Source organism: Pipistrellus hanaki (assembly GCF_964339955.1).
Source record: "Pipistrellus hanaki genome assembly, chromosome: 3".
Taxonomy (NCBI): Eukaryota; Metazoa; Chordata; class Mammalia; order Chiroptera; family Vespertilionidae; genus Pipistrellus; species Pipistrellus hanaki.
The window spans coordinates 55,870,136-55,885,818 of record NC_140505.1 but is presented as its reverse complement, the minus strand read 5'-3'; the positions used below and the strand labels follow the sequence as shown (position 1 = coordinate 55,885,818).

The 15,683-nt window shown below is 37.7% G+C and overlaps 1 protein-coding gene across 7 annotated transcripts in view; it reads right to left on the bottom strand.

Moving 5' to 3' along the window:
- Positions 1–15,683, bottom strand: part of KLF12 (KLF transcription factor 12) — a 417,106-nt gene that overhangs the window by 14,405 nt on the left and 387,018 nt on the right. For all 7 annotated transcript variants that reach the window (XM_084876486.1, XM_084876488.1, XM_084876489.1 and 4 more), the window contains one exon: positions 15,509–15,666. In XM_084876486.1, the coding sequence (XP_084732612.1) occupies positions 15,509–15,666 (158 nt within the window). The remainder of the gene's footprint in view (positions 1–15,508; positions 15,667–15,683) is intronic.

Below are 15,683 nucleotides of genomic sequence, written 5' to 3'. Positions count from 1 at the left end.
CCAAACCAGTTTCGGCTCCTTGAAAATTTTCTTACAAAAATATATAGGTTCTTTTAAACATCAAAAAAATCTTATGCTAAATATTCCTTATCCTTACTGCCTCCTTAATAAAATTAGGAATTGGGTATTCAATCTCTATGTTTAAAAACAAAAAAGAAAGCAGAAAAAAGCAAGATCTTCTAATCTTGTTTCAAAGTCAGTGGCCACGCTATGGAGGTGGGGGAAAGGGAGACGGCTACTTCGAGCAGGCAGGGAACTAGCTGGCTCCTGGCCCTCGCTAAAGAGAGACCTACGCTTTGATTGTTCCCACCCAGTGCCTAGCATTTCATTACAAAACAAACAAACAAACGCTCCTTTTGAACTAGTCAAGTTTTAGAAATAGATATAAGAACAACTTCAGTGTCTACTACATTGTATTAAACAGCACTTTATATTTTGTGCTTGTGCTTTGAACAATTGAAAGGGTATAATCTTATAAACAAAGATAACAGAAACTAACTTCCTGATGTGAATAGAACTAACTAAAATGGTAAGTTTGGAAGATATATTATAGTGTGCATAAATGATCCTTGAGGGATATAATGAAGACTAGACAGAATTCTACTTTCTTTCCTTTAAAAGCTTGGTAGAAAATAGAAAGCTATTTTAATGTTAAAAAGTCAGTGGTATCCCTGTCTGGGAGTTGGATGGAGAGCTGTTGTCTTATACACCAAAAGGTTGAGAGTTCGAGTCCCGGTCAGGGCATATACCCAGGTTGTAGTTCAATCCTAGTAGGGTGAGTGCAGAAGGCACTGGATTGATGATCAATGTTTCTCTCTCTCTCTACCTCTTCCTTTCTATGTCTCTAAACTAAATTAAACTAAACTAAACTAAACAAAAACAAACAAACAAACAAACAAACAAATTTTCTTTAGGAATAGTGAGTTGTCCTTAAATTCATTTGAACTAGAATTCTGCAAATACACTATTCAAAACTTTTCCCTAGAAATAAACTAAAAATGAAAATAGCCTGCCCACCTTCCTTGCTCCTTTTTGCTAACCCACAAATACACTTACAATCCCTTGTGGCAATATCACTAAAAATATATTCTACACTTTTCAAAATAATTGAAAGTTCTGATTGCACCATCACATCCCCCTTTGGTTTTCCTTATATTAATCCTATATTAATGCAATGATATAAAATGGCATGGTATATGTCTTAGTAAATGATTTTGTTAAGTTGCTATTGTATAAGGAAAGTCAAAGGACACAAGCTGAGAAATTGGGAGGTTAAGCCACTTGTTGGCAAACAGTGGCTCTTGAGCCACATGTGGCTTTTTGGCCCCTTGAGTATTCTAACACCACTTCTTCAAAATAGACTCGTCCAGGCTGAAAACCAATTTTGCACATGGGCCACGACATTTCAATCTCCCGCATGTGCTATTTTGTGGAAGAACCACACTCAAGGGGCCAAAGAGCTGCATGTGGCTCGCGAGCCATGGTTTGCCAACCACTGACCTAAGCTATCCCCCAGCCCTCAGCGTGTGGGCTTACTGACCTCTAAGTCTTCAATTCTGAAGTGAAGGTCCTGAGGAATCCATAAGCCATTTCCACTTTTCATATTTAAGTAAAAGAATCTGACCATTTTAGCACAATTTCTGCCCTCCCCCAGTTCTCTAAAAACAATGAAACAATGACAAAAAAAAATATACGCCCCCTAAAAAACACTGGACTAAACTATAAAAACATCTAAAAAAATAAAAGTGTTACCTGAAACTAACAGCAAGAGCTTCTATTTACTAAAGTAAAATGGTCCTGTAAGGTTTTAAAAAGACCATATACCCACCCCCCAAAGAAAGAGGGTTTGTTAATTTTCATTCTAAAATACTCTTTGTAACTCCACATTTGAGATTTGTGTTAAATATAATTTGTTATGTATATCAGCCTGTGTGTATGTTGTGTATTATGGTGTGTGTATGTGTGTGTGTGTGTATTTTGTGTGTGAGTGTGTGTGTGTATATTTTGTGTGTGTGTGTGTGTGTGCCTGCTCTTTCACAGGCAAGAATTCTAATTAAGTGTTCTGGGAAAATAAAAACTCACATTAGGGTTTTTGTTTTTTTTTTCCTTTTCGTTTTTTTTTCTTGAAACAGTCAACAAAGTGATTTATTATGAGAACTAATGTCTCTTTCAATTTTAGTAAAAGAAAAGGATTAAGAGTCACTAAATGCATTTCCATGACATTTACCCAGCAAAAGGCATAATAAAGTCTAAAGAAAACACCAGGTATTGAAAGGATTCTCAAAACTCACGAAACAAAAATAACTTATTCAGGTACCTCCCATTTCACCATGGGAAGTGCTGAAAGGTAAATTTGTACTGAGACAAAAGACAGGTGCCCTTTCGTATTAAAATGACGTGTGTGAGCAATACACATAAGAGGAATGTGCAGTTTGAAAATGCTTGGGTCAAACAAAACACCCATGTTCTCACATCAGCTTCTCTATTATTTTCTCAAGTGACTGAAAAGGAACACCTTTTGCAACAGGAAACACACATTTTCTTTGGTTCAGAAGCACATTTCTGAAATGATTCCCTGTTTAACTTTTATAAAAAGGTGCCCCAGACACTGACAAATGAGCTTCATTACACTCAAGGTTCAACATATTTGCTCTGACAATCTGTTTCACTTGAGGAATGGTATTTGCATATGAGGGAGAAAAAAACAGAATCAAGATTCCTATCTTGTCTTCTGGTTTCTGTTACACTAGTTCATAAAAGTTCACAGAATTTAAAATCTGGAAGGAAATTAGGTACTTTTAAAATGAGAAAACAGAAAGCTAGAGCTGAGAATACAAGGCCTCTAAATTGGCCAGGGGTAGACTAGCTGCCTTCCTTCTTGTTGGGGTGAAGGTGACATAGAAGAGCACAGACTTTGAAATAAGGCAGAGGGCATGTTCCATGCAGACTCAGTACTGATTGACAATTCAAACTCAAGCTAGGGGGTTAAGCTTTCGGAAACACTGGTTCCCCATCTGTAAAGGGGACCACTAATTCTTACAAGCACTGTTGTGAAACTTAGAAATACACAGGCCATGTGCTTGGCAAATGAAAGGTGCTCAATAAAGAATGTTCAATTTTAAGGTAATGAAATTAAAAACTTTTATTTTTGTCTCTGTCCACGTAGCTCAGTTGGTTAGAGTGTTATCCCAATACACCACGGTTTCGGGTTTGATTCCCAGTCTGAGCATATATAAGATTCAACCAGTGAATGAATAAATAAGTGGAAAAACAAATCAATGTTTCTCTCTCTTCCTCTCTCTACCTCCCTCCCTCTTCCCTTTGTTCTCTCTCAAATCAATTAAAAAACAAACACAAAACAAAATTATTGTTTTTGTTAAGAAATATAAGTAATAAAAATTGAAAATAGATCCTTTTGCTATTTTTAAGGAAATGAATTAAGGTTTTCAGGTAATTAGGATGCCTATACTAATCTTGATTTTTCTAACATTTTATATATAAAATTATTTTTTAGGCCAAACAGACCCATCTGTTCCATAATTTGCTAGATCCATTTGGTTCTGTCAACTCAATCAATATGTTAGTCTCTGCTCCACAGAATTTTCTAGACTGAATTATCTTTTTCATTATGTGTCAATAAGACCTTCTCCATGCAATTCCAAAATAGATCTCTTTGATTAAAAAAAAAAAAAAGTTAAAGCAGATAGCATATTCTGTTTACCACACTTGTCTCTAAGAGCTTTCTGAATCTGAACTCATTTAACTTTGACAATTTCCTGATGAAATAGTTGCAATAACCAATGCCACTTCACCAGAGTTAGTATGTGGTGGAGGTCGGATTTGAACCCTGGGAGTCTAACACCAAAGTTCATAATCTTAACCAATACTCTATAATGCCTTTGAACACTTGAAATCACTGCTTTACTAAATTAGGGTACCTAGTCAGAATTGGACAAGCAGACTAAGAATGTGAATTAGCAATTACAATACAGACAATGTGTTAACACAGAGGCTTAGCCCTTCTCATCTAGAAATCAAACATAAATAAACAAAAATATCATATAATAAAAACACATTTTACTCAAAACAAAAAGTTCAAGGTCTATGATAGTACTTTATTTGGCTGTTCTGAGTTTATTTCCATGTAGTCACAATATTTATTTTCCTGTGGGTCTGGTTACTTTTTCCTCAGTTTCTTTTGCAGAGACCTCTTCCTTTACTTGTTACATAAATGTTTACCAAGATTTTAACTTTGATTCCTCATCTGCATGTTTCCTTTGGCTCCCATGGCTTCCACCACAATCCATTAGGGAATGATTCTGAAGAATCTACACCTTGGTCTCTCTCCTAAGCGCCACAGAGATAAGACATTTCTAATTGACAGTCTGAAAGCAACCTCAACATGATCAAAACTCTACTCAGCATCCACCACCTAGACAAGACTTGTTCCTCCTTCTGTTTGTCTATCTGAGGGTGAAAAAAAAGGCAACTCCATCTACTGAGGTATCAAGTCATAAATATTATATATCCACCCGGAGAGATTTCTTGGATTTCTTCCTATCTGTTAGTCTCTACCTGCCCCAACCTGACTATGACATCTGCCAGTTCTGCTTCCAAGTATCTGTCTAGTTCTCCTTGCTTCCCTTACCCATATTGTGCTGGTCATCCTTTCTTTAGATTCTCACCACCGTTCACCAATGCCAACTTCTAATGGCTCTGTTTCTCTCAGTTATGTCCTACCCCTCCAAGTTATTGTCTGAACTGGATTAAATGAAAACTTCCTGAAAGGCAGTCTGACCATGTAGCTCTTGGCACCCTGCACACACCTGTGTTAAAACTCCCATCACACCCCACTGTGACTGGTGGTTTTCCTGTCTGCCCGACCCCACTCAACAGTATGGGACTGAGGCCATCTTTGAACTGTGTACCTCCAGGATCACTGTACCTCCAGGATCTAGCATAGTGCTCTGTGCTAATAAATGCTTATTGATTACATGAATGAACTGATTCAATTCAAATACTTCTTATATGAAACAAAGAAAGTATTGATTTCATTGTATCCATTCTATAATTTTATCCTATTTAATGAATTTGAATATTTATTTTTGAGGGGGCTGGAGGGATTACAAAAAAGATTGAAGGGGGTCAAATATATGGTGATGGAAGGAAACTTGTCTTTGGGTGGTGAACACACAATGCAATCTACAGATGATGTATTATAGAATTATACACTTGAAATCTATATGATTTTATTAACCAATGTCACTCTACTCAATTTAATTGAAAATAAAAATAAATGAAAGTAAATATTGGAACCTAAAATAAAATGAGCTATCAAGACATTGGAAAACAGGAAAACATGGGATAATCTTAAATGCATAATGTTAACTGAATAAAGTCAATTTCAAAAAAGGCTACATACTCTATGACTCCAGTTACATGACATTCTTGAAAAGATAAAACTATGGAGGCTGTAAAAAGATTTGTATTTACCTATAATTTATGAGGATGGAGGATAGAAGGAAGGATGAATAAGTAGAACAGAATTTTTAGGGCAGTGAAACTATTCTGTGTCATACATACACAGATGATGATGCATTTCACTATCTAAACCCACAGAATATACAACACCAAGAGTGAACTCTATTGTAAACTATGGGCCTTAGTTAACAATATTTCTCTGCTAGAGGCCTGGTGCACAAAATTTGTGCACTGGAGGGAGAGGTGTCCCTCAGCCCAGCCTGCACTCTCTCCAATCTGGGAACCCTCAGGGGATGTCTGACTGCTGGTTTAGGCCTGATGCGGGATTAAAGCTAACCTGGCAGTTGGACATCCCTCTCACAATCTGGGATTGCTGGTTCCGAACTGCTCGCCTGCCTGCCTGCCTTATCAATCCTAACCACCTCTGCCTTCTGGCCTGACAGCCCACTAACCACTTCCCAGCCGGTCTGATCACTGCCTAACCACTCCCCTGCCAGCCTGATCACCCCCAATTGCACTCCCCTGCCAGTCTTATTGCCCCCTAACTGCTTGCTCCATGCCGAACTGATCACACCCCTAACTGTTTGCTCTCCTGCCACCCTGATCGCCCCTAACTGCCTTTGCCTTGGCCCCCACCACTGTGGCTTTGTACGGAAGGAAGTTGGATGCCCGGAAGATGTCTGGTCGACCCAGTCTAATTAGCATATTACCCTTTCATTAGTATAGATTGGCTCATTAGTTATAACAAATGCATCACACTAATGCCAGATGTTAATAATAAGGGACACCAGGGAGTGGGGGAGGAGGGTGCATATGGAGACTCTAAACTTTCTGCTCTTTTTCTGTAAACCAAAATCTGTTAAAAAAAAATTAAGTCTACTCATTTTAAACTACATATATATATCCCTTATCAAATATACACTGAGTGGCCAGATTATTATGATCTCTGAACGCATAATAATCTGGCCACCCTGCATATCCTATATAATAAAAGGCTAATATGCAAATTGTCCCCTCAACCAGGAGTTCAACCAGCAGGAAGGCCAGCCAACTGCCCATGCCCCTTCCCCCTGGCCAGGCTGGCCAGACCCCACCCATGCACGAATTCATGCACCGGCATCTAATATATATATATATATATATATATATATATATATATATATATATACACACACACACACACACTGAATGGCCAGATTATTTTGCGTTCAGAGATCATAATAATCTGGCCACTCAGTGTATATGTATTCAAAAAGGAAAATAATTTGAAAGGCTTTTATTTAAAACTAGTGCCATTAAAATGCCTCCCTGCAAAAAATAATCTTTTTAAACCTTTAAAATTAGGAACACAATATGTGATGGATATATTTACTTGATAATTATTCTTGTTATTAAGATTTTTATGGAATTATCTTAAACATTATAAATAAACACTATTTTTATATATTCTTTAATGGAGAATATATTCTCTACAAAAATAGTTTCTCATTATCATTTATAATTCCATTAAGGCCACAAATATTATATACGTAATAGTTAAGTTTGCCATTCAGAAAGAGATGACCGGCAATCATAATCTAGTTGCTCTTCGGCAGAGCATGAGGAAGTACATGGATGGGGGTGTTCCGATTCACTCCTTATAACACAGCTGTGAGGGCTACGACAGAATAACACCTAAAGCAAAGGAAAGAACATGGGGAGAGCAGTCATAATTTTTTAACTTCCCATGGTCAGAGATGATTTATGTACTAACGACAATGAAATTAAGAATTGGTAGGCTGTTTTAGGAGCCTTTAATTTTCTAAATGAATGAAAAGATGAATTTATTTTTAAAAAAATAAAGAAAGAAACTCTTTAAAAACCAAACTGAGTCAAATTCGTACAGCCTTGGTACTTACATCCAGGTAACAGTACATCTTAGGTTCAGTGTGTTTCTACACAGTAGCTCTCTACGACAGGTTAAAATAACTCCTTTTCCATAAACGAAAAGAAATGTGATAATTTCACAGCATTTTGTTACCGATCCAGATTTTTCAGCTTCATTTTCAGAGGAGGCACTTCAGTGCGTGTGTACGTGGGTAGGTGATGTTACTGTTACTGTACCCCAGCACTTGGGATCCATCACCTCCTCTGTGCTGCTTTTGCCATTTTCTCAGGCCTTTCCTATCATGCCTGGTGTGGTGGATGTTTGAGGATGGGGCTGCCTCCCCAGCCGCAGTTAGAACTCCTGGCTGTCCTCATCTTTGCATCACCCCCATTCACAGAGCCTGGTATCCAGCAAGCACTCCAGGTGCCTTAATTTATCTGTTCAGATTTCTGGTCCTTGTCTTTTTACTGGTTTTCTAACAAAGAAAAATTGTACTAGATGGGGAAGAAAGACCGAGTTCAACTTAATGAGAAGCCTTAAAAATAGACCACTGAAAGTCGCTCATGTCTTTTTACTTCAAAGTACTTCAATGACCTAAACAGGTAGCTGACTGCAGAGTGTGGCTCTGGTGGGGAGGAGTCTGGCAGGTTGTTAGCAAACCTGTCTGAGAGAAGGAGTAATGACAACAATCCAGGCTCTAGAGAAACCTAAGAAATTAGAATCCCAGCTCCACTGCTTGACTACAACAGGATAGGGGACAAGTGTTGTAACCTTCCAAGGGATTTACAGATGTGGCTAAAATGTGGAAGCACTAGCAGAGCTGAGCACTGTGCATGGGACCTGGCAGGTCCTCAGGAAGTATCAGCTCACACCCACCTACAGTCTCCATGTCTGTTTAGGGCATGCTGTCCTCCTCACCACACACACCTGTTATCTTCAAAGTCTCCCCTTCCCCTCCCCTCACGCCCAATCAGACATCTGCTGCTCCAATGTTCCCCACATACCTTCCCTTCTGAGCATGGGGCTGCTACATCAGGGAAATTTCCAACTGCTTTAGGGCCATAGAGGATGGAATTCTACCTGCCTAGGAAGGAGGGTGGTCAGAGACCTTCAGGGACAAGGTGACACTGAATGAGTTTCAACAAATAAATAGTTCACCCACTAAAGAAGCAAAAAGAAAGGGGGCATTTAGGCAGGCCATTGCAGGTAGGAGAAAGAATGGGCTCTGTACAGTTAGGCATATCTGGAGATTTGTTCATTTGTATGGCGGAGGAATGGGGGGTGGGGGGAGGGGGAAGTAGGGGGAAGGGCCAGCAAACGATGTTAAATACATGAACAGGATGAGAGGGGCCTTGCACGCCCAGCTTAGGAAGGTGTCCCCAAACCGCCTGGCCACAAGAGACAGCTCCTACTGTATTCCTTTGTCATTGTGCTTGTGCCTTTATTATAGGGTTTTGCACACGTGGCCTTTGTTATGACTATTTTGATGAGTCTTACCAAGTACACTCATGGACAAGTTCATTGATGATGGGGTCTATGTCTCTTTCTGTCATTTTCAAGAAGAAAATCTATAGTGTCTTAGCCATGGGCAGTTCTCAATATATATTTGTCTTGTTGAATTTGTCTATGAATGGGTCCTTTTGAATGAGACACTATGCTTTACTATTTTAAGTATATTCTTTAAAAGATTATTGACATTACTATTTTATAATATTAAAATGATGATAAAAGGGCCTATTAAATAACAGTTAGCTTTATTCCAACTTTTTTTTAAATATATAAATTTTAAATTAGTAGAGTCTGATGTAAAGAGATAGGTGATTGTGATGCGTATTTACTACATGATCCAAACTTTTTTTTTGTCTTGAACCTATTGCTCACAACAATAACATATGTATGTCCATAACAGTATCCATACATATACAATTTCAATTCAACAAATGTTATTGAGCACCTACAATGTATTAATCATTGTACTTACTGGGGATATACAAATGTGTCCCCTGTGGTAATTATGTAACAACTTGGCATGTTTATGTTTAAAATTAAAAAAGAAACAGAAGACCTGAGATTCATAGAACAGCTTGTCTAAGTTCACCAACCAGTGAGGAACCAAAGACAGATTCAGACTTTTGTCTCCTGACTTCAGATTTGGTGCTACTTCTTTTCTAGTTCTCTATTTCTCAACAGTTACCAACATGGCTTATACCTATGAGGACTTACAAACAACTTATGAGAAGATGATTTTTACTTGAAAAAAAAATGTCAGCTTGCTCTTAAGCGATTAATTATCTTGACATCACTAAGCCCTATGCTTTATCTAACAATGAATCTAGACAGAGGCTCTGATGTGGGGCTTTATATGTGAGGAGTTATTTAATTAATGAAGATAGATGTGAAAGCAGAGGTAGCACACTACCACCGAAGGTAAGATTAGCGACCGCAGTCTTGTGAGCTAAAGGCCACCACGATGCATAGCTGTCACAAAACACATGCTTTTCTTTATAGAAATATCATCAAACCATTTCAGGATCTCATCCAGTAAAATAAGTTGTCAAATTAGAAGCAAGAAATATAGGAAGAGCAATAAGAAGGAATGAGGCAAATAAAAAAAGTCAAAAAGGCTGGGGTCTGTAAGCATTCAAGATTGATGAGTGTATGCTTGTATGTGTGCATTCCAAATACATACACATTATTAGATATTAATTATAGCGTATGGTATTAATTACAAAGGCTTCATTCCTCGAGGGAAGAGCTAAATACTGCATCATTTCATTCATTTGTAAAAGTAGGAAAGGACAAATTTTAGAGATTTTTAATTCAAAATTGGTTCATATATTAAAAGCATCTTTGAAAGTTAAAGTCCTTGACATGTAAAATTCATATCTGAATAATTTTTGATAAATATAGATAAGAAATGTGACTTCTTTATGTTTACTAATTTTAAAATTTAAGTAAGGAATTATAAAGGAATATTAGATAAGATTGGCAAAATAAGCCTTATAAGTTTATTAGAAAACAGGCTATTATGTTGGAATATAAAATATTTCCAGATCCATTTGGAACTAAATATTTGAATATGTTGCAATTACTTTCTTAAAATTCTGGTTTAAATTTTATCTTTCTCCTGCTTTTTCCTTGTTCATCACTAAACTGTGAAATCTGCAGGTCACTGACACTCGCCTCATGTCATGCAGACCGCTAGAGGGTTCTAGTTTCCTCTTTTCCAGGCCCTTGGAGACTAGACCTGGCCAACCTCTGGTGCGAGTGCGCCATCTAGTGGCTTTGAAATCATTGCTGTCTGAGTGCAATTTACTTATTGTACCGCCTGTTAGAAAATACCGTGGCATATATTTTTAGAAAATATTAAGAATTCTAAACAAAAATGTCAAATTCATGAAAATATTTTTTCTAAAATTTATACTTAAATCATTTAATAATGACTTTAGTTATTAAACTGAAACGAGAGAAATTCACAGTACACAGTAGTTGTGTATAGCCCAGATTTAAATGACCATTCATTTACATATACTGCATATTTATTTAAATGCACTGTACACTGCTTCATGGAGATAAATCACACACAATTTAGACCAGTGAATAGGAACAATTACCTGTTGACAATCACATGTGTGTGTGTGATATTGCTTATATGTATACATACATACATATATATATATATATATATATATATATATATATATATATATATATATATATATAAACATATATATTTGTCTCCCCCCCAGCCTAATTTTTAACAGGCCTTAAACAATTTACTACTTGTAGGTGTTAAGGCATTTGAAATATTTGATCAAATCTTTATGCCATTATTTAAATTACACATTTACAAAATAATCCTTATTTTTCTTTTCAAAAGGCATTCTTCAGAATTTTTTAACTCTAACTTCCTTGCTAATACAGTGGTGCCTCGCATAACGAACGCCTCGCACAGCGAACTTTGGACAGGTTTTTCATGAAACCATCGGCCAAAAAGCAGAAAATGGATGAAGATGTGCAAGATTCAGTAGACTCTACTTAGTCTGTCTTAAAATTAAAAAAATGTGTGTTTTTTTTAAAAAAAAAATTATGTTTTTAGATGTATCTAAATAAAAATATGTCATCTTAGCATATTTTTTTTATGTCATCTTAGCATATTTTATTCTACAGAACGAATTATTTTTTTTAACATGTATTGTTATGGGAAAACGATTTTCACATAACGAACTTTTCGCATAACAAGCTTGCTCCTGGAACGAATTAAGTTCGTTGTGTGAGGCACCACTGTATATAGAAAATGTTCCTCTTTCACATTCTTACAAGTGATTCATTTGCTGTCTAAGTCCTAAATAGAGGACTTGATCATGTACACGTAAAGCAAAAGAACAATGTTAAAGGTAAAATTACTGTGACTTGCTCAAAGAAAGCTTCTCATTGCTAGTTGCTTATCTCCTGTAGCATGAGTAGTTCTCATAAGTCATCTTTATAATCCCAAACTTCACATTATTATCAGTCACACACAAATAACTTGCTCAATATGACTGAAGCAAAGGGAAGGCTAAGAAGATATTTATTAAAAGCAAAGCCAACCGAATCCCAACAGAACCTGTGCTGATTTCATTTTGAACATGAAGTTATGAAATCTTACAAATAATTGTAAATCAGGAATCAGTATGGGCTCACTTTGAACCAGTGGCAGCAAATAAACCAAATGTCATTCTTTCTTTTGAAAAATACCGTGCTTTGATTGATAGGTTAGAAACTACACCTTGCACAATGTCACTCTGCTAAGATGAATGAATTTGGTATATGGGTTATAGCAGGAATTTCACATAGATTTTTTTAATGTAGCTGAGGGATCAAGAACTACGGATTAGCCGAAACCGGTTTGGCTCAATGGATAGAGCGTCAGCTTGGGGACAGAAGGGTCCTGGGTTCGATTCCGGTCAGGGGCATATACCTTAGTTGTAGGCATATCCCCAGTGTGGGGTGTGCAAGAGGCAGCTGATCGATGACTCTCTCTCATTGATGTTTCTAACTCTCTATCTCTCTCCCTTCCTCTCTGTACAAAATCAATAAAATATATATTTTTTTTAAAAAGAACTATGGATTAGAGGTCAGAAAATTAGGTGAACTTTTAATTACTGATTAATGAATTAAGACCCATATTGATAGAAGTTTCTAGGATCAGCTCTCATAGTTTTTTCTTTGAACCTGTCCTACTCAATATCTGGTGAAAATAGAGAAGCTGGAGGAGAGATATACTATACTAACAGCAAGTTAGATGGGAAGAGAGTTATTTTAATTTAATAGAATAATTGGTCCAAATCAGTAAAATGGATATAGGATAACTATCTCCTAGACTTGAAGGAGTATGTGCAGCCTTCACAGTAATGATGCTGGCTTGTGTCTCCTACAGGAAATCATCCAGACTATGGCTACACACACCCAGGGAGAGGAAACCTACTAAGGCACACCTTGCTTTACTGCGTTTTGCTTCATTGTGATTCACAGGTGTTAACGCCTTTTTTTTTTTTTTAATTGATTTTTTTACAGAGAGGAAGGGAGAGGAATAGAGAGTTAGGAACATCGATGAGAAAATAACATCAATCAGCTACCTCCTGCACCCTCCCTCCCCGAACTGGGGATATGCCCACAACCAAGGTTCATGCCCTTGACTGGAATCTAGCCTGGGACCCTTCAGTCTGCAAGCTGACACTCTATTCACTGAGCCAAACCAGTCAGGGCTTTTTTTTTTTTTTTTTTTTTTTTTTTGTAATAAATCGAAGACAAGACTCTCCATCAATAAAAATATTATGACTCACTTTATTGTGGTGGTCTGGAACTGAACCTGCAATATCTCTGTGAGGTATACGTGTAGTTCCAAAGGAGTCATCAGTTGAGGGATGGGGTCCAACTAAAAACTGCATGTTTAGGTTTAAAAGAAATCAGTTACAGGTACAGGGGATGGACAAGGTCTAGTTTTCATCAGTTTTTTTTTTTTTTTAATTTAGATGATCAAACAGAAAATCAACTGTTAAAAGACTTAACATGATCTTTGACTCTATTAAGAGATGTCCATTAACAACACCCGTTCCCTCGATCTGTGGTGTGGAAGACTGAAAAAGACAGTGATGACTTAGGTTACATCTAGAAAAATGTGGCTGAGAGAACTGAGGGTGTCTGGAGAAATGAAGGTGCCAGTGGTTCATGCCAGTGTTATGAGGAGCACCAGGGCCAGGAAGTGAAAATTACAGGGTGATCATTGGAGTTAGCCCAGACAAGGGACCCAGAGCCAAACACCACCGTAAGGAACAATTCAACATGGCAAGAGAGGGGATGGCAAGGGTACAAACTTATAACTAGGAGGTAAATAAGTTCTGAAGATCTAATGCACAGCATGGCGATTATAGTAAACAAATTGTTCTCCCTACAAAAAAAGAAATGATAATTATGTGACATCATACAGTTGTTAGCTAAGCTATGGGAGTAATCTTATTGCAATATGTAAGTGTATCAAGTCAATACATTGTACACCTTAGACTTATACAATGTTGTGTGTCCATTATGTCTCACTTAAAAAACACAAATTATTAGTCTAGTTATTAGCTCTTTACTGATTTTAAACCCAAGTATTTAATTATACAAAGAATCTGCCCTCAGAAATGTCACCAAACTTATTTTGCATAAGAATAAGCTCTCTGACACTCAAAAATGTGTGAGGAGAGATGGGAAAATGATGGCTGTGTGCACATTTCTCGATCAGGAACCACACTTGAACACACAGGAGATGATGGCAGCGGCAGCAACAGGGGTGAAGGTCAAATCAAAGGTGTCCGAGTGTGCAGAAAGCAGCACAGCAGTCACCCGATCTCTGTGAGAGAGGACACCCACGGGATGGGATCCCCCTCGTAAGGAAACAAACTACATTCTGAACCACTTGGACCTCAGAAGTCTATGACTTCATGTTACCAGTAAGCCAAGCTAATTAATTCCACTTCAGCATGCATGGTTTACATTGCTTTGAATTACAATGCATACATCATGTCTGCCCTACTTCCCACAGTACATGGTAAAAACTTGTAATCTTGTAATGCATGTAGTTCTATCCCTTAATAGTACCCAATTAAACCTTTTCCTCTCTGTCACTGTCCATCACTTGGATAAATGGAATAGAGGTGTCTGTGTGAGAATGAGGCTGATATGTATTTTAGAAAGTTTAAGGAAAGGAAGAATAATTTGAAATATATGATGACTAACTGAAGAAAGGTCATTCTTTTATTATTTAAGCAGGAATGATCCCATAAAGGTAATATGACTTGATCATACTATAATTTTGTTCACTATCTAGCGATAGAGTAAAACATGTTACTCATTTTCATGTCTCTATACTCGTTCTTTGCCTCAATGTTAAAGAAACTGATTCAAAAATAGTACCTAAGAAAGAAAAGAAAACTTTTGGGGAAGCTCAGGATCAATGGAGAGAGAGGAAACTAAAACTCAGTGGAAAAGCAGAAGGTATTGGAGGCAGGGAAGAAAGAGGGAGGAGGGAATTTGCAAAATGTGTTGATTATTTTGTAAGTATTAAAAGCATAATGCATTAAATGAGCAAAAAAGTCAACTCCTGATCTTATAATGCTTTTGTGACTTCAGGCAAACCTCCTCCTCTGCCATCACGTCATCACCCCCCTGCCCCCTCCTCAGCCCCCCCCCCCCCCACACACACACACACAGGATCCCTGCTTCCACGTGAGGAGGCATGGGGCAGTCTCTGGAAAGGACCTTTGGAAATGTCTCTTATAAGAACGTGGCTCAAGAATGGCAAAGGATGATTCTGAATGATTTTACTACCTCGGCTGGGAAACGGTTAATATAGTATGGTTATTTATTTTTATTTTTTGTTAATCCTCACCTGAGGATACCTTTTCCATTACTTTGTAGAGACACAGAAGAAATAACTTCCTTGGTTGCTAAAGTTCACTAAGACTTAAGCCTTTTTGAACGGAGGGAGGAAAAGCATTCTGCTCAGAAAGGACCCGAACTGAAGAAATACCTGCGGTGACACCATCCAGCACCCTCGTGGCTCCGGAGTCCGGAGGGGAGCAGCTGGCCCTTCTGGACGCTGCCTGACCCTCCGGCGGGAAGCCCTGCGGAGTGTACCTGTGTGTGTCCTCCGATGAGCCTTCAGGTGGGAACTTTTTGTGTACACTTTGTTGCATCCCTCAAAATCACATCTGTGAATCCGCCGCTTTCTGGAGTCTGGGGATTCAGACCGTCTCTGGCGTCTTGTGCTCTCAATACTAAATGGTGAAATGGAACTGGAAAGGGAAAACAT